This window comes from Aethalodelphis obliquidens, unplaced genomic scaffold (assembly GCF_003676395.1).
Source record: "Aethalodelphis obliquidens isolate GAN/ISIS:26980383/991018 unplaced genomic scaffold, ASM367639v1 scaffold7, whole genome shotgun sequence".
Taxonomy (NCBI): Eukaryota; Metazoa; Chordata; class Mammalia; order Artiodactyla; family Delphinidae; genus Aethalodelphis; species Aethalodelphis obliquidens.
The window spans coordinates 42,639,980-42,661,988 of NW_020837951.1; the positions used below are offsets into that span (position 1 = coordinate 42,639,980).

General features: G+C 35.2%; 1 protein-coding gene across 3 annotated transcripts in view; it reads right to left on the reverse strand.

Annotated features, from left to right (window-relative positions):
* Window positions 1-22,009, reverse strand: part of VPS13A (vacuolar protein sorting 13 homolog A) — a 237,350-nt gene that overhangs the window by 167,228 nt on the left and 48,113 nt on the right. For all 3 annotated transcript variants that reach the window (XR_003432630.1, XR_003432629.1, XM_027105654.1), the window contains exons 14-20: window positions 20,612-20,674; window positions 19,998-20,127; window positions 19,067-19,161; window positions 18,588-18,730; window positions 4,703-4,892; window positions 4,502-4,616; window positions 53-189 (exon numbers count right to left, since the gene is read on the reverse strand). Coding sequence is in view for 1 of the 3 variants with exons in the window: in XM_027105654.1 (XP_026961455.1) it covers window positions 53-189; window positions 4,502-4,616; window positions 4,703-4,892; window positions 18,588-18,730; window positions 19,067-19,161; window positions 19,998-20,127; window positions 20,612-20,674 (873 nt within the window). In the remaining 2 variants the exon portion in view is untranslated. The remainder of the gene's footprint in view (window positions 1-52; window positions 190-4,501; window positions 4,617-4,702; window positions 4,893-18,587; window positions 18,731-19,066; window positions 19,162-19,997; window positions 20,128-20,611; window positions 20,675-22,009) is intronic.

The following is a 22,009-nucleotide window of genomic DNA, read 5'->3' on the forward strand; positions in this document are numbered from 1 at the left end:
TAAACAAAGAAACACCGTGTCATATTATAAAATAATTATTAGTAGTATATACCTTTAGATGACCAAGATCCAAAAGAAGCAGATTTGATGTAGGGTTAAAAATTCCATCTTGTGGGATAATAATATATGAAGCCTTCAAATTAATTTTGAGATCAAGAACTTTCTGTGTTTCAATAATATACAGCAGACCTGCATAAAAGTTAAATCTTTAAAATGAATTGTTTTCACAAATTACTCAAGAAATAGAGAATCATTAAACACATGAATTGGTAGCACAACCTTAAAATAATGTGAAATTAGTATTAATTTTAAAATAAACTTGAGCAAAATATTTTCAATATAAAGTAAGATATTTGTTAGTCAATGTGTATACTCATTAAATATAACTGAGTACAAAACTGGAATACTTCTTCAAAAAGAAGTTTTTGACCCATAAACCCAATTTGGGAAAACTGGGGAGATACACATCTAAAAAAATTAAGTTACATGAAATATTAGAATCTATATAATTCTTCCCAATTCGTGAACTTAATACAGCTACTTCTACCATACTGAACAATGATACTTGATCTTTATATTACTCTGAGACAATGAAAATCCTGGATTATTAAATCATCTTCAATAAAACTGTATGTAAACCAGAAAAAGCAACCAGAACTTTCTATGAAAATGGATGAATCTACCAAAGTGAATTTCAACTAAGATAAAGTCTTGAACTTATACTAAAACATTTAACTAGATTTCTAAATCTTGGTAACATGAATAAATAGGTAGGCAAACCTACTCTTCCACTAAAAGCAACAAAAATGGTTGGATATAAAGCAAAACAAACAAACAGCAACAACGAAACCTACTAAAAACACTAACAGGAGGCAAGAAAGTAAGGATCTATGAAGCCAAAAATCAGATTGAAAGAGAAAACCTAACAGATTTAAATGGGAGCCATAAAAATTTTATCCTGAGACCATTTTCTGCACTTGGTAAACTCTGGAACTCCTTTCCATAGCCTCACAGAGTATAAAGAACAGATGACAGGGCTCCCCTGGTGGCGCAGTGGTTGAGAATCTGCCTGCCAATGCAGGGGACACGGGTTCGAGCCCTGGTCTGGGAAGATCCCACATGCCACGGAGCAATTAGGCCCGTGAGCCCCAACTACTGAGCCTGTGTGTCTGGAGCTTGTGCTCTGCAACAAGAGAGGCCGTGACAGTGAGAGGCCTGCGCACCGCGATGACGAGTGGCCCCTGCTCGCTGCAACTAGAGAAAGCCCACACACAGAAACGAAGACCCAACACAGCCAAAAATAAAAATAAATATAAATAAATAAATAAAAAAGAAAAAGAACAGATGACAAAAATGAGGAGTCTAGGGCTTCCCTGGTGGCGCAGTGGTTGAGAGTCCGCCTGCCGATGTAGGGGACACGGGTTCGTGCCCCGGTCCGGGAAGATCCCACATGCCGTGGAGCGGCTGGGCCCGTGAGCCATGGCCGCTGAGCCTGCGCGTCCGGAGCCTGTGCTCCGCAACGGGAGAGGCCACAGCAGTGAGAGGCCCGCGTACCGCAAAAAAAAAAAAAAAAAAAAAAAGAGTCTAGCAGGAGTTCTTTTCATAAATCTGGGATCTAAAAGGTACATACTCAAAGTAAGAGTAATCCAGAAGTTAAACCTCCCTGTCCCTAAAACCTACCCATAGAATGCAAAGAATGTCTCTGAGAAAAACTGGGAAAAATGGGTAGTCTCTCTGTGAATCATAATCACAATACAGTCCTCAAGTGGATATGTAGCACAATTTTTGTCATTCCAAAATATTTCAAGTAATGACTTTAGATAGTGGTCCCACCAACATGCTCGAGATACCTGGCAGGAAAAAATGAAATTCTTCCCTGAATGAAAGTCCATTTATCCTAGACTTCAGGGAATTCTCCCAAATAATTTTCCAAAAAAAATGAGCAGCTCACAATCAAAACTCAACAAAAAGACAAAGGTTAACATGAATATAAGAAACAGCAGAAATAAAAGAGAGGAGAAATAAAAACACAAAAGTCTTAACATAATGGAACTGAAGAGATAATTATCTGGTGAGACAATATAAAATAACTATACAGTTGACCCTTGAACAACACAGGTGAGTCCACTTACACAAGAATATTTTTCAAAAGTAAATATTTACATTACTACATGGTGTCTGGTTGGTTGAATCCGGGGATGTGGAAGAACTACAGATACAGACGGCCCACTGCAGATTATACACAGATTAACTCTCGCATTATTCAAGGGTCAACTGTGCTTATAATGTTTGAAGAAATAAAAGACAAGTTTGAATATATCCATGGGAAAGAGAACTATAAAGAATAAAAAATCAGATTTTAAATACAACAAAGCAGAATTCCTAAAATGAAAATATAATCATTGAAATTAAACACAATGGGAAGATTATTAAGCACATTAGACAGCTGAAGAGGAATTCAGTAAAAATCAGAAGATAAATTAAAGGAAATTACCCAGCATGCAACAGAGGAAAAACAGATGGAAAGAAAACAAAATATATAAGTTAAGAATGACAGAGTAAAAAAAGCTAAAATATATTTAGCCAGAGTTCCAGAAGAAGAGAATCAAGAGAAAAAAAATCTGAAGAGTTAATGGCTAGAAATTTTCCAGATGGATTTTCTAGAAATAATTAAATCTACCAATCCTCAGATTGGTCCACAGTTGGATACATCATACTGAACCTATAGAATATAAAAGATAAAAACATCTTAAATGTAAAAGAAAAAGGATAATCTACAAAGAAGCAGCAAACACACTAACACCTGAATTTTCAACATCAGTAACAGGAGCCAAAAGACAGTAGAATGGTCACTTCAGTGTGCTAAGAACAATATAATCATCAACTCTGAATTACATATCCAGTAAAAAAAATATCCTTCAAAACTGAGGACAATTACTTTCAGACCAAAACCAAACGATACAACAAACAAAAAAGTTTGCCATCAGCAGACTCTCAATAAAGAAAACAATGTATAAATGAACTACCTAAAGAAAGGAAATAATTCCAGATAAAGGGTGTTGAAGTTCAAATAGGAATGAAGAGCAAAGAAAGTAGTTGATATATAGGTAATTATAAACCAATGCATTGACTCTACAAACAAAAATTGTTCTATGAAGTTAAAACAAGAAAAAAATAACAACAGCATGTAAGTAATGAGGATGGTGAAAGGAGTTCAAGTGTTCTAAAGTGTTCCTTGCAATGACTGGGAGAAGGTAAAATGTTTTATTACATTTTATCGCAACAAAAATTTGTGTTTTAATTACTACAGTAAAAAGAGAAAGAGAATATTTAAGTTTCAAATGGTACAAGGGTGGGAGTGGAGGAAGTAATGCTAGAATTTATCCAAAGGCAGGAAAGAAAGATCAAGAAATATGACTGTCAGTATCACAGCTTGAAAAACATCCCACTATATGTTGTTGACATGACACATCTAAAAATAAAGATAGAGGGAAAAAGTAAGTAAAGGAATAAAAAAAATACAGCAGGCAAATTATAACCAAAAGAAACCTAGAATATCCATACTAATATCAGAACAAAAAAAGAAAAAATATTAAAAAATTAAAGCATTACTAAAAATATTGACAACTTCATCCAGATAAAAGATTTGGTTCATTGGGGAAAAAATATCTCTGCATGTAACTAATATAGCACCAAACTTTATAAGGAAGAAAATTAAAGATCTACATGAAATAGACAAATCCAAATGGAAAGTTTGGTGTTCTTCATATATTTCTCTAAATAACTGTTAGAATATGGTGAAACAAGAAGGAAAAAAATCCAGTAAGGATACAAAAGATTTGAAGTACATGATAAACAAATGTGACTTAAAGGATACGTATAGATATTAAAAAGATATGCTTTTCAAACATATATGGAATATTTTTTAAATTACCATATATTTAGCCAGAAAGCAAGTCTCAACAAACTACAAAGCATTAAAAACCACAGAGATCATCTCTATAGTCCACTATATTTTGAAAATGGAATCTCTAATTTAAAATCTCCCCCAAAGAAATCTCCAAACCCAAATTATGCCAAACACTGAAAGAAGAAATGAGACCCAACAAACCAATTGGCTGAACAAACCAATCTTACACAAATTCTCCAAAGAATAAAGGATGGAACTTTTATTTTCTGAGGCCAATATACTAAAATCTGGAAGTCATTACAAGAAAGGAAAATGACAGGCCAGTTTCTGTCATAAACAGAATTTCAAAAATCCTAAAAAAATTTTGCAATTAACTTGAATGTGGTACATAGGTTAGACCTTTCTAAGTGTAAGAAATGATTATCATTATATCTAAATTTAAATATAAAGGTACCAAATTAGCTTCAACTAAAACTGTATCTAGTCTAGAAATATAAACTCAAAAAATACTTTACCAAAATCAGCATAACATGACTGAAAGTTTAGTATAGGATAAGTACTTAATTCACCAACATTAATACTGGCATTTACCTGCTGCTGTCTTATCACGAAATTCTTCAAGTTTTGTCAAAGTCACTGAAGTCAGCTGTGCTAGATTTACATCTTTTGGAGGTCTGAAGAATTCCACTATACTATTTACTGTTCTCTGTTAAAATAAGCATCATTAACATGAGGCACAAACTCAAGGCAAATTGAAATATATTAAAACTTAGGAATTACAAAAATGCTTACTGCATCATATAGCATTTCTAAAGGTTCAGCTTCTATGATACACCTTTGAGCAACGGTTTCATCTAATGGATTTATCTCAAATATAATTCGCAAGAGTGATGCAGCATCATCCAATGAAGACAGGAGGCGGGGTTTTGTTGAATTATCTGGTAAGCCAGTAATATGAAATGAACCTATTTTGGTTTCGAATCTGCATGAAAAAAGATAGGACAGAAATCAGCAATCAGTACAATTTTAAAGTATTTTTCAAATTAAAAATAATAAAATAAAAATAAAAACAACTGCACTTTAGGGCTTCCCTGGTAGCGCAGTGGTTAAGAATCCACCTGCCAATGCAGCGGACATGGGTTTGAGCCCTGGTCCAGGAAGATCCCACATGCCACAGAGCTACTGAGCCCATGAGCCACAACTACTGAGCCTGCGAGCCACAACTACTGAAGCCCGTGTGCCTAGAGCCCCTGCTCCGCAACACAAGAAGCCACTGCCAACGAGAAGCCCACACACTGCAACGAAGAGCAGCCCCCACTTCCTGCAACTAAAGGAAGCCCGCACATAGCAACAAAGACCCAACATAGCCAAAAATTAAAATAAATTTATTAAAAAAAAAATTTCACTTTGCATTTCTTGCTACTCCATTCCATGCACACCGAAGAAAATACACAACTATTAGATCTAAACTGACATAGATTAATTCACAAAGAACTCTATTCACATGTTGATTTCCAGATTAAGAAGCTTTTGAAGGGTCAGGGGTTTCTGGTTCCCTATGAAAGGAGTCTGAAGTCACCACTCCATATTAACAACAAGTAAAAGGCTGAACAAACCAAAAAATCAACAACTCTTCTTCGATATGTAAGAGAGGGGAGTACATAGGGCAAACTGCTGCCCCTAAGACTGAAGACACAGACAGGGAGTGGAGTCATGGCTTACCAGAGCAGAGATCTGCAAAAATGAAACCACCACGGACACTAGAGCCAAGGTTGGAAAACCTAAACTGTAACTGAATTGCTGGAGACTTAGTGTGGACAACTCTGAGAGTTAAAAACTCCAGAGGGAACTATTACCTGACACCGGGCAGAATGGCCATCATCAAAAAATCGACAAACAATAAATGTTGGAGAGAGTGTGGAGGAAAGGGAACCTTCCTACACTGCTGGTGGGAATGTAAATTGGTACAGCCACTATGGAGAATTGTATGCAGGTTCCTTAAAAAACTAAAAATAGAGCTACCAGATGACCCAGCAATCCCACTCCTAGGCATATATCCGGAGAAAACCATAATTGGAAAGGATGCATGCACCCTGATGTTCACTGCAGCACTAGTTACAATAGCCAGGACACAGAAGCAACCTAAATGTCCATTGACAGAGGAATGGATAAAGAAGACATGATACATATATACAATGGAATATTACTCAGTCATAAAAAGGAATGAAACAGTGCCATTTGTGGAGACATGAATGGACCTAGAGATTGTCATACAGAGCGAAGTAAGTCAGAAAGAGAAAAACAAATACTGTATAATATCACTTATATGTGGAATCTAGAAAAATGGTACAGGTGAACTTATTGGCAAAGCAGAAAGTCACAGATGTAGAGACCTTATGGTTACTAAGGAGGGGGGAGAAGGGGGACGAATTGGGAGATTGAGATTGACATATATACACTACTATGTATAAAATAGATAACTAATGAGAACCTACTATTTAGCACAGGGAACCCTACTCAATGATCTGTGGTGACCTAAATGTGAAGGAAATTTTAAAAAGAGTGGATATATGTATATACATATAACTGATTCACTTTACTGTACATCAGAAAGTAACACAATATTGTAAAGCAACTATACTCCAATGAAAATTAATTAAAATAAAAAACTCTAAGGGGACCCAGCCACAGGGGAGTCCCCCAAATAATTTGAGATACACCTCCAAGAATTCGACCAGGTTCCCACAGTAAATATTGGAGAAATATCCCCTCCTCAGGCAAGTGGAGAGGACGATGAACCATTTAAAAATATGCCAGAGCACTCTATTGTTCTTAGCAAGGCCTGCCCTCTGGAGAAACGAGTTAACTAGAGCCTTACCTAACGGGGTATTATCAGAGCCAAAATGACCAAGGGAAGGGAAATATCCAACTCCAGTCAAGTCTACCACTCCATATGGGGGGAGGGAAATACCCAACTCCAGCCCATACTACCCATTCTATCCCCCTAAGGGGGTAGGGAAAAAAACTGAGAAACTCTTGTTAAGTTCACAGTACAGAAGCACAGGCTCATTCAAAGACTGAGAGCTCATCACAGAACTACAGAACTCTTCCCTTTCTCCCACATCTTATAACCAAATTATTAAGGACCTATTTACAGCAATTCCTTTTACCCAGTATATAATGTCTGGCTATCAGGAAAAAATAACAAGGCATACAAAAAGGCAAAAAACACAATTTGAAGTGACAGAGCAAGCATCAGAACCAAACATGGCAGGGATGCTGGAATTACATGACTAGAAATTTAAAGCAACTACAATTAATATGTCCAACGGTTAATATGTCTAACAGATAAAGTAGACAATCTGCAAGAACAGATGAACAATGTAAACAGAGGGATGGAAATCCTAAGAAAACCAAAAATGAATGCTAAAGATAAAAATCACTGTAACAAGAATGACTTTGATGGGTTTATTAGGAGACTGCACAGTTGCACAGCTAAGGAAATCCCTGAGCTGGAGAATAGATCAAAAAAATCATAAAAATACAGAAAGCATTTCTAAAAAATCAGAAGAGAATATCCATGCATAACTACAAAAGTTGTACTGTACAAGTAATGGGAATACCAGAAGGAGAAGAGAGAAAGGAACACAAGAAATATTTCAATCAATAATGATTGAGAATTTCTCCAAATTAATATCAGATACTAAATAGCAGATTTAGGAAGCTCAGAGAACATCAAGCAGAATAAATGCTAAAAAAACCCCACAAAACATACAAAACAAAAAGCAAAAAATACCCACTGCACCTAGGCATACTTTCAAACTACAGAGAATGAAATATAAAGAAAAAAAATCCTAAAAAGATCTAGAGGGGAAAAAAAATCCTTATTTATAGAGAAGCAAAGATAAGAATTACTTCCACATTCTCAGAAACCATACTAGCAAGAACAGGGTATAACAAATATTTTAAAGTGTAAGAGCAAAAAACTCTAAACTAGAATTCTGTACCCCGTGAACCTTCCCTCCAAAAGTAAAGAAGAAATAAAGACTTCCTCAGACAAACAAAAATGGAGAAAAATTGTTGTCATTAGACCTGCCTTTCAAGAAATATTAAAAGTAGTTACATAGAGAGAAGAAAATAAATGTAAGTTGGAAACTCAGATTACATAAAGAGCGAGCACTGAAGTAGGAAAGTGAGGGTAAAATGCAAACATTTAATTGTCCTAACAGATTATTAGTATGTTCATTGTTAATAATCTAAGAGTGTATTGAATAACAGGAATGACACAAGGGATTAGAGGAAGGAATTAAGATATTTTGTTATTACTGGGTACTCACATTACCTGTGAGATAGTATAGTATTATTTCAAAGCAGACTTAGATCAGTTGTTTAAAAAAAAAAAAGAAACGAAATTGAGTTATTTGTAGTGAGATGGATGGACCTAGCGTCTGTCATACAGAGTGAAGTAAGTCAGAAAGAGAAAAACAAATACCGTATGTTAACACATATATACGGAGTCTAAAAAACAACAAAAAAAAAGACAGGTCATGAAGAACCTAGGGACAAGACAGGAATAAAGACACAGACCTACTAGAGAATGGACTTGAGGATATGGGGAGAGGGAAGGGTAAGCTGTGACAAAGTGCGAGAGTGGCATGGACATATATACGCTACCAAATGTAAAACAGATAGCTAGTGGGAAGCAGCCGCACAGCACAGGGAGATCAGCTCGGTGCTTTGTGACCACCTAGAGGGGTGAGATAGAGAGGATGGGAGGGAGGGAGGCAGACACAAGAGGGAAGAGATATGGGGACATATGTTTAACTGATTCACTTTGTTATAAAGCAGAAACTAACAGACCATTGTAAAGCAATTATACTCCAATAAAGACTTTTTTTTTTTTTAAAAGAAAGGGGCTTCCCTGGTGGCGCAGTGGTTGAGAGTCCGCCTGCCAATGCAGGGGACACAGGTTCGTGCCCCAGTCCAGAAAGATCCCACATGCCGCGGAGCAGCTGGGCCCGTGAGCCATGGCCACTGAGCCTGCACGTCTGGAGCCTGTACTCCACAACGGGAGAGGCCACAGCAGTGAGAGGCCCGTGTACCACAAAAAAGAAAAAGAAAAAAAAGAAAAAAGGCATTCCACAATAAAGATGTTAAAAAAAAATTAAATAAATAAAAAGGCAAAAAAAAAAGCTATACATACTACTATATATAAAATAGATATCTAATGAAGACCTACTGAATAACACAGGGAACTCTATTCAATACTCTGTCATGACCTATATGGGAAAAGAATCTAGAAAAGAGTGTATATGTATAAGTTTTCTACTTTGCTGTACAGCAGAAACTAACACATTTTAAATCAACTATACTCCAATAAAAATTAAACATTTTTTAAAAATTAAAATAAAATAAAACAAAAAACAAACAAAAAAGTATATTAAATGCTCTAGGGCAACCACTAAAAAAAGTTTAAAAAATTTTAACTGATGTGCCAAGAAAAGAGAGAAAATGGAATCATACAAAATGTTCAATTAAACTGCAAAAAGAAGAAAAGACATGGTAGACAAAAACAGGAACAAAGAACAAGGGCAATAAATAGAAAACAGTAACAATTATGGTAGATATTAATTTTAAGAGAATAAGAAAATAAGCCACAGAATAGGAGAAAATATTTGCGAACAACACATCTGATAAGGACCTGTTATCTAAAATATATAAAGAACACTTTAAACTCAACAAGAAGAAAACAAACAACACAATTAAAAAATGGGCTAAAGATCTTAACAGACACCTCACCAAGTAAGACTGACAAATAAGCATATGAAAAGATGTTGTACGTCATGTGTCATCATGGAAATGAAAATTAAAACAACAGTGACATACAACTACATACATATTAGAATGGCCAAAATCTGGAATAATGACAACACCAAGTAATGACAAGGATGTAGATGGAGCAATAGGAACTCTCATACATTGCTGGTGGGAATTCAAAATGGTACAGTCACTTTAGAAGAAAGTTTGGTGGTTTCTTACAAAATTAATTTTTACCATGTGATCCAACAATCGGCTCCTTGATATTTACCCAAAGGAGCTGAAAACTTATGTCCATATAAAACCTACACAGCTGTTTACAGCAGCTATATTCATAACTGCCAAAACGTAGAAGCAACCAAGATGTCCTTCAGTAGGTGAATGGATAAACAAACTGTGGTACATCCAGACAATGTAATGTTATTAAGTGCTAAAAACCATGAGTTATCAATTCATGAAAAGACATATAGGAAGCTTAAATGCATATCACTAAGTGAAAGAAGCCAGGCTACACACTGTATGATTTCAACTACAGGGCATTCTAAAAAAGGCAAAACTATGAACACAGTAAAACAATCAGTGGTTGGGGGAGTGAGTAAGGAATGAATAGCAGAACGGAGGATTTTTAGAGCAGTGAAAATACTGTGTGTGATACTGTAACAATGGACACTTGTCATTCTATGTTGTCCATACCACAGAATGTACAACAAGAGTGCACCATGATGTAAACTATGGACTTTGGGTGATTATGCCAGTGTAGGTTCATTTTTAGTAAAAATGTACTATTCTGGTGAGTGGTGTTGATAATTGCAGGGGGGCTCTGTATGTATAGGGGTAGAAGGTATATGAGAAATGTCTATACCTCCCTCTAAACTTTGTTGTAAACCTCAAACTGCTCTAAAATAATAAGCCTTTAAAAAAAAAGTTAATGGATAAGTATTGTCTTTGGAAGTAACAGAAAAAGGTGCTCAAATAATCGAGTTTCTCCACTGAAATGACGATTAAACTAAGGAAAACTCCCAGAATCGACTTTCTTGCAAGTCTGGAATTTAATAAAAAACTTACAGCAACCAGGGAAAAATGAAAGAGGTAAAGACAGCTGAATTTCAGAAGGATAGCACTCTGGCATTTCTGTTTATCTGCCTATCATCCCCATTCCTTAGCAAAGCAGTGGGCAATATTCCTGGTGTGGCTTCCTGGAGCCAGGGGACTAACACAAGCTGCTATGCTGTGAATGTCTGTGTCCCTCAAATTTCATTTGTTGAAATTCTAATGCCTAATGTGATGGTTATTTGGAGGTAGGACTGTTGGGAGGTGATTAGGTCATTAGGGCAGAGCCCTCATGCATGGGATTAATGGTCTTTAAAAAGAGGCGCTAAAGGCTCCAGGATAGGTTGCAAGCCGCCGCTGCTGCCCTCCTGGGCTCCAGGAGCAATCTTGAGCTGCTGCTGCCACCCTTGCAGGCTCTAGGAGCGGTTGTGAGCCGCCTCTGCCGCCATCATGGGCTCTGTAGGCGTGCACGAGCTGCCATTGCCACCAAGTGCCCTGGGAGTGGGTGCCAGTAGCTGCATCTACACACCCCCTACTAATGGGGGTAACGGCCAGCACATGCTGAGGAAAGAAGGCCACAGGCATTCATACTAAAAACAGCCCTCACACCAAATATATTAAACCCACACAAGCTACCCAGGGATGCTCACACATATAAAAAGCCCTCCAAGACCACAGTAGACAATTGTTTCTCTAAAACTCACAGAGTAAGAGAAATATAAGTAAAATGAAGAAGCAGAGGAAACACCCCCAGTTAAAAGATCAAGAGAATTCCCCTGAAAGAACAAACAATGAAACAGATATCTTTTGTCTAACAGACACTGAGTTCAAAAAGGAGATAATGAAAATACTGAAGGAATTAAGAAAAGCTATTGACAGAAATGCAGAGTACTATAAAAAGGAACTAGAAAATATAAGGAGGAGCCAAGAAAACTCATTTGCTGGGACAAAAAGTGAGCTAAAGGCAATGAACAGGAGAATGAATAATGCAGAAGAATGAATAAGTGATCCGGAAGATAGAATAATGGAAATCACCCAATCAGAACAGCAGACAGAAAGCCAAATGAAAAAAAAAATGAAAGCAATATAAGAGACCTATGCGATAATATACAATCTACACATAATAGGGATTACAGAAGAAGAAAGAGACAAGGGGATTGAAAAAGTATTTGAAGAAATTATGGCCGAAAACTTCCCTCAACTAAAAAAGGCAACAGGAAAGCACAGAGAGTCCCAAACAGACCTACACCATGACATATTATAATCAAAATGTCAAAAGTTAAAAATAAAGAGAGGATTCTAAAGGCAGCAAGAGAAAAACTAAGAGTTAATTACAAGGGAATCCCCATAAGGCTATGGGCTGATTTCTCTACAGAAATGTTTTTGGCCAGAAGGGAATGGCAAGATACATTCAAAACTCTAAAAGGGAAAAATATGCAACCTAGAATACTCTACCCAGCAGGATTATCATTTAGAATAGAAGGAGAGATAAAGAATTTCTCAGACAAACAAAAACTAAAAGAATACAGCAATACTAAACCTATCTTAAAAGAAACACTGACAAGTCTTTTCTAAACAGAAAAGAAGCAAGAGTCTATAGGAAAGAGAAAATCACAACTGGCAAGTAAATCACTTAAATAAGCCAGTACATTTTTTTATTTAAAAAAATCAAAACAACCTTGTGAAAACAATGATAACCACAATGAACAGCAAAAGGATAAACATGAAGAAGTAAAAGAGGACTTCAAAATCATAAAATGTGGGGGAGAAGAGTAAGAAAAGGTAGATTCTTTGTTTTTGTTTTTTTTCCAATGTGTTTGACCCTATATGACTATCAGTCTAAAGCAAGTATATAGCAAGGGGTAAAAATACTTAAAAAACAGGGTAACCACAAAGGAAAAACCTGCAATACATTCACTAAAACCTAGAAGAAGAAAACAAAGGCATAAAATAAAAGGAAATCATCAAACCACAAAAAAGAAAAGCAGGGGAATTGCCCGGAGGTCCAGTGGTTAGGACTCTGCGCTCTCACTGAAAAGGGCCCGAGTTCGATCCGTGGTCAGAGAAATAAGATCCCACAACCCGTGTGGCATGGTCAAGAAAAAGAAAAAGAAAGGAACAAAGAAGAAACACAGAATCAACTGGAAAACAAGGTTTAAAAAGGCAATAAATACATATCTATCAATAACTACCTTAAATGGCAATGGCCTAAATGCTCTAATCAAAAGACAAAGAGTGGCAGACTGAATCAAAAAAACAAGAGCCTACAATAGGCTGCCTACAAGAGACCCACCTTAGAGCAAAGGACACACATAGATTGAAAGTGAGGGGACGGAAAACGTATTTCATGCAAACGGAAACGACAAAAAAGTGAGGGTCGCAATACTCGAATCAGACAAAATAGACTTTAAAACAAATGCCGTAAAGAAAGAAAGATAAAGAAGGACACTATATAATGATAAAAGGATGAACATGAGAGGATTTTACACTCATCAATATATATGCACCTAATACATGAGCACCCAAATACATAAAACAAATACTAACAGACATAAAGGGAGAAACTGATGGGAATTCAATAGTAGTAGGAGACTTTAACACCTCATTCACATCAATGGACAGATCTTTGAGACAGAAAATAAGGCAACAGAGATCCTAAATGATAAAATACAACAGTTAGACTTAATTGATATTTTTAGGACATTACATCCAAAAAAACCAGAATACACATTCAAGTGCACACGGAACATTCTCTAGGATTGACCACATACTAGGGCACAAAACAAGACTCAACAAATTCAAGAGTATAGAAATTATCTCAACAACTATTATGACCACAACAGCATGAAACTAGAAATCAACCACAGAAAAAGAAATGAGAAAAAAAAACAATTACATGGAGACTAAACAACATGCTACTAAAAAATCCAATGGGTCAACAATGAAATCAAAGAAGAAATTAAAATATACCTTGAGACAAAGGACAATGAAAACACAACCAACAAAATCTATGGGATGCAGCAAAAGCAGTTCTTAGAGGGAAGTTCAGAGTAATACAGGCCTTCTTTAAGAAAGAAGAAAAATCTCAAATAACCTAACCCACCACCTAAAAGAATCAGAAAAAGAAGAACAAACTATACCTAAAGTTAGCAGAAGGAAGGAGACAATTAAAGACCAGAGGGGAAACAAATAAAATAGAGATTAAAAAAACAATAGAAAAAAATAAGTAAAACCAAGACCTGGGTCTTTGAAAGGGTTAACAAAATTGACACACCTCTGAGCAGGCTCACCAAGAACAAAAGAGACAAGACCCAAATAAACAAAATAAGAAATGAAAGAGAATAAATCACAACTGATACTGCAGAATTACAAAAAACCATAAAAGAATACTATGAATGATTATATGTCAACCAATTTGACAACCTAGAGGAAATGGACAACTTTCTAGAAACATACAGCCCACCCAAACGGAATCAAGAAAAAATAGATAACTTGAACAGACTGATCACTAGAAGTGAAACAGAATCTGTAATGAAACAAACTCCCTACAAACAGAAGTCCAGGGCCAGATGGCTTCACAGGTGAATTACACCAAACATACAAAGAAGAACTTATACCGATCCTTCTCAAACTCTTCCTAAAGACTGAAGAGTAAGTAACACTCCAAAAGACATTCTGTGAAGCCAACATCACCGTGATACCAAAACCAGACAAAGACACTACCAAAAAGAAAATTATAGGCCATTATCTTTGTTGAATATAGATGTAAAAATTCTCACCAAAATATTAGCAAACTGAATTCAACAATACATAAAAAAGATCATACACCACGACCAAGTGGGGTTCATCCTAAGTTCACAAGGATGGTTCAACAAATACAAATCAATCAATTTGATACACCACATCAACAAAAGAAAAAACAAAAACGACAGGATCATCTCAATACATGCAAAAAAGCATTCAATAAAATTCAACATCCATTCATGATAAAAACTCTTACCAAAGTGGGTATAGAGAGAACATATCTCAACATAATAAGAGCTATTTATGACAAACCCACAGCCAATATAATACTCAGAAGAATTCCTGCTAAAATGTAGAACAAGACAAGGATGCCCACTCTTATCACTTCTCTTCAACATAGTACTGGAAGTCCTAGCCACAGCAATCAGACAGGAAAAAGAAATAAAAGGTATTCAAATTGGTAGGGAAGAGGTAAAGTTGTCATTATATGCAGGTGACATGATACCATATACAGAAAACCCTAAAGACTCCACAAAAAAAACCTACTAGAACTGATAAACGAATTCAGCAAGGTAGCAGGATACAAGATTAGCATACAGAAATTGGTTGCATTTCTTTACACTAACAATGAAATATCAGAAGGGGAATGTAAACAAACAATTCCTTACAAAATAGCATCAAAAAATAAAATACGTAGGAATAAACTTCACAAAGGAGGTTAATGACTCATATGCTGAAAAGTACAAAACATTAATAAAGTAAACTGAAGATGCTTCAAAGAAATGGAAAGATATCCCATGCTTTTGGATTGGAAGAATTAATATTGTTAAAATGGCCATACTACCCAAAGCAATCTACAGATTTAATGAGATCCTTATCAAACTACCCATGACATTTTTCACAGAACTAGAACAAATAATCCTAAATTTTACATGGAACCATAAAAGACCCAGAATTGCCAAAGAAATCCTGAAGAAAAAGAACACAGCAGGAGGCATAACCCTCCCAGAATTCAGACAGTACTACAAAGCTACAGTAAACAAAACAGTGTGATACTGACACAAGGACATATGGATCAACAGAACAGAATAGACAGCCCAGAAATAAACTCACACAACTATGGTTAATTAATCTTCGACAAAGGAGGGAAGAATATACAATAGAGAAAAGACAGTATCCTTAGCAAATGGTGTTGGGAAAATTTGGACAGCTGCACGTAAATCGATGAATTTGGAACATACTCTCACACCATACACAAAAATAAACTCAGAATGGCTTAAAGACTTAAATATAAGACATGACACCATAAAACTCCTAGAAGAGAATATAGGAAAACATTCTCTGACATAAATCATACCAATGTTTTCTTAGGTCAGTCTACCAAGGCAATAGAAATAAAAGCAAAAATAAACAAATGGGACCTAATCAAACTTACAACCTTTTGTACAGCAAAGGAAACCATAAACAATATGGAAAGACAACCTACGGACTGGGAGAAAATATTTGCAAATGATGCGACTGACAAGGGCTTAATTTCCAAAATATACAAACAGCTCATACAATTCAGTAACAATAGCAACAAAAAAACCAAAACCACTGTAAATCAAAAAATGGGCAGAAGACCTAAGTAGACATTTCTCCAAAGAAGATATACAGATGGCCAACAGGCAGATGAAAAGATGCTCAACATCACTAATTATTAGAGAAATGTAAGTCAAAACTACAAGGTAGCACCTCACACTAGTCAGAATGACTATCATTAGAAAGTCTACAAATAACAAATTCTGGAAAGGGTGTGGAGAAAAGGGAACCCTCCTATACTGTTGGTGGGAATGTAAATTGGTACAGCCACTATGGAAAACAGTATGGGGGTTCCTCAAAAAACTAAAACTGGAGTTTCTATATGATCCTGCAATCCACTTCTGGGCATATATCTGGAGAAAACTATAATTTGAAAAGATACATGCACCCCAATGTTCAATGAAACACTGTTTACAACAGCCAAGACATGGAAACAACCTAAGCGTCCATCAACAGAGGAATGGATAAAGAAGATGTGGTAGGTATATACAATGGAATATTACTCAGCCATAAAAAAGAATGACATAATGCCATTTGCAGCAACATGGACCTAAAGATTATCATACTAAGTGAGGTAAGTCAGAAAGAGACAGACAATCCCATACAATATCATTTATATGTGGAATCTAAAAGATGACACCAATGAACTTACCTATGAAACAGAAACAGACTCACAGACATAGAGAACAGACCTGTGGTTGCCAAGGTGTAGGGGGGAGTTTAGGATTAGTAGATGCAAACTATTATATATAGAATGCATAAACAACAAGGTCCTACTGTATGGCACAGGGAACTATATTCAGTATCCTGTGATAAACCATAATGGAAAAGAATATGAAAAAGAATACATGTATGTATAAATGAGTCACTTTGCTGTACAGCAGAAATTAACACAACATTGTAAATCAACTGTACTTCAATATAATTTTTTAAAAATTAAATAAAAGAAAAAAATGGGCAAAGGAATTTAATAGACAGTCCTCAAAAAAACTATACAGAAACAGACAATAAATACGTGAAAAGATGCTCAACATCATTAGCCATCAGGGAAGTGCAAATCAAAACCACAGTGAGATACTACTTTACACTCATTTAGGATGGCTATAATCAAAAGGACAGAGAAGTGTTGGCAAGGGTGTAGCTAAATGGAAAACTCACACAATGCTGGTGGGAATGTAAAATGATGCAGCTGCTTTGGAAAACAGTCTGTCAATTCCTCAAAAAGTTAAATATAGAGTTATCATTTGAGGCAACAATTCCACTCCTAGGTATATAAACCCAAGAAAACTTGAAACTTGTCCATACAAAATACTGTCCATTAATTTTCATAGCAGCATTTTTCATAGTAGCAAAAAAGTGGAAACAAACCAAAAATATCCATCATCTGATGAATGGGCAAACAAAATGTGATGTATCCATACAATGAAATATTATTTGGCAATAAAAAAGAATGAAGCACTAATTCATGCTATACCATGGATGAACCTTGAAAATATCATGCCTATTAGTAAAACAAGCCAGACAGAAAAGGCCACATATTATATGATTCCATTAATATGAAATGCCCCAAACAAATTCTTAGAAATAGAAAGTAAATTAGCGGGACTTCCCTGGTGGTGCAGTGGTTAAGAATCCGCCCCCAATGCGGGGGACATGGGTTTGATCCCTGGGAAGATCCCACATACCACGGAGCAGCTAAGCCAGTGTGCCACAACCACTGAGCCTGCACTCTAGAGCCCGCGAGCCACAACTACTGAAGCCCATGCACCTAGAGCCCGTGCTCCACAAGAGAAGCCACCGCAACGAGAAGCCCGCAAACCAAAACAAAGAGTAGCCCCCACGCGCCGCAGCTAGGGAGAGCCCACGCACGCAGCAACAAAGACCCAACGCAGCCAAAAATAAGTAAATAAATAATTTTTTTATAAAAAAGAAAGAAAGTAAAATAGTTTTTACCAGACACTGGGGAGAGGGAGCAATGGGGAGTGACTGCTAATGGGTATTAGTGTTTCCTTTACGGGGTGTTAAAGTGTTCTGTAATTAGGTAATGATAACTGTTGTACAAGCTTGTAAATATACCATGTGGATTTGGTATACGATACAGTGGGACAAAAAAGTGAATTGTACACTTTAACGGGTGCATTGTATGGTATGTGCATTATACCTCAATAAAGCTATTTTTAAAACAGAAGATAAAATAAAGACACTCCCAGATAAAAACAAAATTGTTAATGCTGTTTCTTTTTCAATACTGTGATTGCTGACATTTTTGTATTATTCTTTAGTGTCTCTCGGCATGAAGTTTTCTACTGAACATGTGTTATTTTAACAATCCCAAAATATATATATTAATGAAAAAAACTACCTTTCTAAAAATACAAAAGGACAAATTAAACCACAGTACTCTTTACAAAATACTGTATGACTAAATTCCAATCTCACAGTGAAATATTTTCTTACAGATAAGAGAAAATAAATTAATACTTACTTAACTGCTTGTGCTCCTGGTCTTTGCACAATCAAAGTGCTAAATTCTTCCACTACAATATCTAACAGTTCAGATTTTTGTTGTTGTTCTCTTAGAATAATAGACATACTTTTCAAGTGAACAAAAAACTTCATGGCTTCAAACTAGAGTATATTCAGAGGAATAAAATGAAAAAAATTATCTATATGTATATATATATATATATATATATACAACAAATACTCCTATTTATATAGTTTATTCTTTCCAAAAACCAGAAAAATACTTCAAACACAACCCTTCGTATATTAAAGGATCACCACATAACACTAAAAAGTAGGGGACAATTTTTATCCCTACCTTGGAAACTAAAATAAATGCAATATTTATAGACTCAAAGAAAGATGACAGAACAACTCAGTAACGTATATTTCTGAAAGGATTAAAAATAGGCATATCTATCACTAAATGCTCAGGTATAAGGCAAGAAAACATTTTACTGTTTTTGGCAAGGTTGGATCAACTGCTGTTTCACTATAGCCAATTGCTTCATATAGTAAAGTTTTTTCTTCAGGTGTCAACATTTCTTCAAGACCTAAAAATCATAAAAAAGTGTTTTATGTTCTTAACTGGTAACAAGATAAAACCGGCCCAAAATTTAGCTGCTTTTAATGAATTAAATGCAAATTTTACTCTCTTTTTATAATACTTTTAAGAAATTATATTCACTGAATGCTAGATGGCATTGCCAATTTTAGAAGGTTTATTCTCCCAAAATATAAATTGCTAAATACATAAATTTAGCAATATAAATTTCTAAATATTTGTATTAAGCATACAAAATAGATACCTGTATTAGGCACTTAATGGCATTGTGTTAAGCAACATACTTAGTGTACAAAGTAGGTAATATTAATATCATTTCTCCACATTTTATTACAGATGATGAAATTGAGGTTTAGAGAGCTTAAATAATATGCCAGGGCCACACTGCTAATAAACAATAGATCTAGGATGTAAACCTAAGCCCCTAAGCCTCCATGGTCTTAAGCATTTTGTTGGGAAGCAAAAATCTTTCCAACAAATAATTTCGATAAAAATTTACAGTGGTTTACACCCTTTCGGAATTTTTATTTTATCTATGACTGTGCTGTATGCACTTACTAAATCCTCTAGACATAATGCTCTTTTGCAAGCATTAGTAAGATTTTAAAATTTATTTTATTTGATTTTTATTTAACACATATATTTACAATATCTAATAGTAATATTACTGATAATAATAAGAATTATAATAAATAAATAAGACTTAAAATGTCTATTTTAATGAAAGAGAAAATTTCCTACAAAACTTAATTGCACACCTGATGGTTAGCTACACTACCATAGCCTGATGATTAACTGCACTACTATAAAATGAAATGGACATACTTCCAGGTTTAAGATCTGGTTGTTGTTTAGTATATGATTCTGACCAAGTCCACAGCCAGCTAAACCATCCTTTATTATCCTCTGACTCTTGTGCTCCTTCTCTGAAAATCCTGTATCCAGCTTTCTTTACCTAAAATGAATAAATTTACAAATAAATGACAAGTTATCCTTTATTAGTAATCTAAAGAAACAGGATAATATTTCTAAAACTTATCTACTTTAGTGAATAAGTATAAACAATAACATACTGACAATGAAACATAGTAGCCACAACATTGGCCAAACATCAGAATTTAGGATTACCAGGTACTTAGCACCACTGTCTTATAAGCAATGGTAATGGGGGGAAAAAAATTGGCTTTCACCTTCATATGAACTCTCAGTATTTGATAAGCCCAATTAGTTAGAAAGAATTTTTTTCCCATAGAACCTGTCTGGTTTAAATACATGTAGCAAAACAGTGCATCAAATTTTCTTATAATAGAAATAAGCAAATTTGAACCCTTTTTAGGAAACAGTATATTACAGCACAATACCAGTAACATCACAACATCTATCAAATCTGTATAAATTCTAGATTTATTTTTACTAATTGAAAGACAATCTGGAATTACCTCAACTTCTGCCTGTTGTCTTGCTATAGTTATATTAAATACATCCAAAGTCTTTTCCAACTCCTAAAAATATAAATAAAGTGTGTTTACATAAATAACTTTATATAAATAATTTTCATATATTCTCTATCAAATTGCTATACTAAAGAAGAGATAGGAAGCAGAAAACAGGTCACCCATCAACATAATATTCCTGTTAAATTCTGAAAAGCAATGCTTGTATATACGTCAGCTTGGAAATTAGTAATGATGGAACAACTTTCTCAACAAAGAAATCATACATGTCATGCATGTAAGAGTTAAAATACTACAAGATACACAGGCACGTACTAGAAGATAACATACATGCACTGTTTTAAATGACTTTTATTTGGGCTTTAACTACAGTTAAGGGTAAACACATTAGTGTCACTTTCAACTAAAAATACAATTATACGTCCTTCATATTACATGCACATTTCGTACGTCATCATTAAGATATATCAAGTAGATCTAGATACACTTAAAACTTGTTTTTAAATTTTATACTTGTCCAAGTATTTCAGTATAGCTACTGAAATAAACTGAGATAAGCTCAATCTTTCATCATATCTATACATTATTTCCATGATTACTTTTGAGAGCTTCATGCTCAAACCACTTTTAGTCCCAAAGAGAAACAGTGATGACCAACCATTACCTTGGAAAACTTTACTCAGGGTTCTACAGTCCAGTAGACTTAGAGGGTTAAGGTTAAGATCCAAAACTAGGTAAGGAAATCTGTAACCACCAAAGCAGAAACCCAAGCATTCATAATAGCCTAGGTCTTCAGAAAGTCTTCTATTTCAAAAATAAAAATAAAACTCAATCTTAGGGAGTTTTTTGGAAATTGGCCTGGATTCATAATGATTCCATTACTTTGAGAGACTAACTCTTCTTAGACTCCCTAAGCTGTACTTCATCCATCGGTAAAACAGTCCCATCTAGAACATACCATAATGCTAAAAGATTAAGACTAATATTTAGAGAACTCAGGAGCCAGCTAATTAAACGTAAAGTTGCTGGTGAAGACCAGAAATGCCACAAAGATTAAGAGGAAAAAAAACACTGTTTGAGCAAAAAATTCAGAAAAGTTCATACAAGAGATGGGATGTAAGCAAAACTTGAGGAATGAGTGAAACTGAGATAGAGATGAAGAAAGGCAGATGGAATGCATGAGCAGACTTGGCTATAAGTATAAGCATATACATATAGAAGATAAGAAATTTATTTGATTAATGCACAGTTAGATGGTAACATAGGGAAAAATGGAGTGGTGACATAACATAAGGCTTTGAAACCAACACAGAGAAGACTGGAATCAATGGAGCAAATACTTTCTAGGCTTTTGAGGTTTGTAAATGTCATAATAATGTGAGG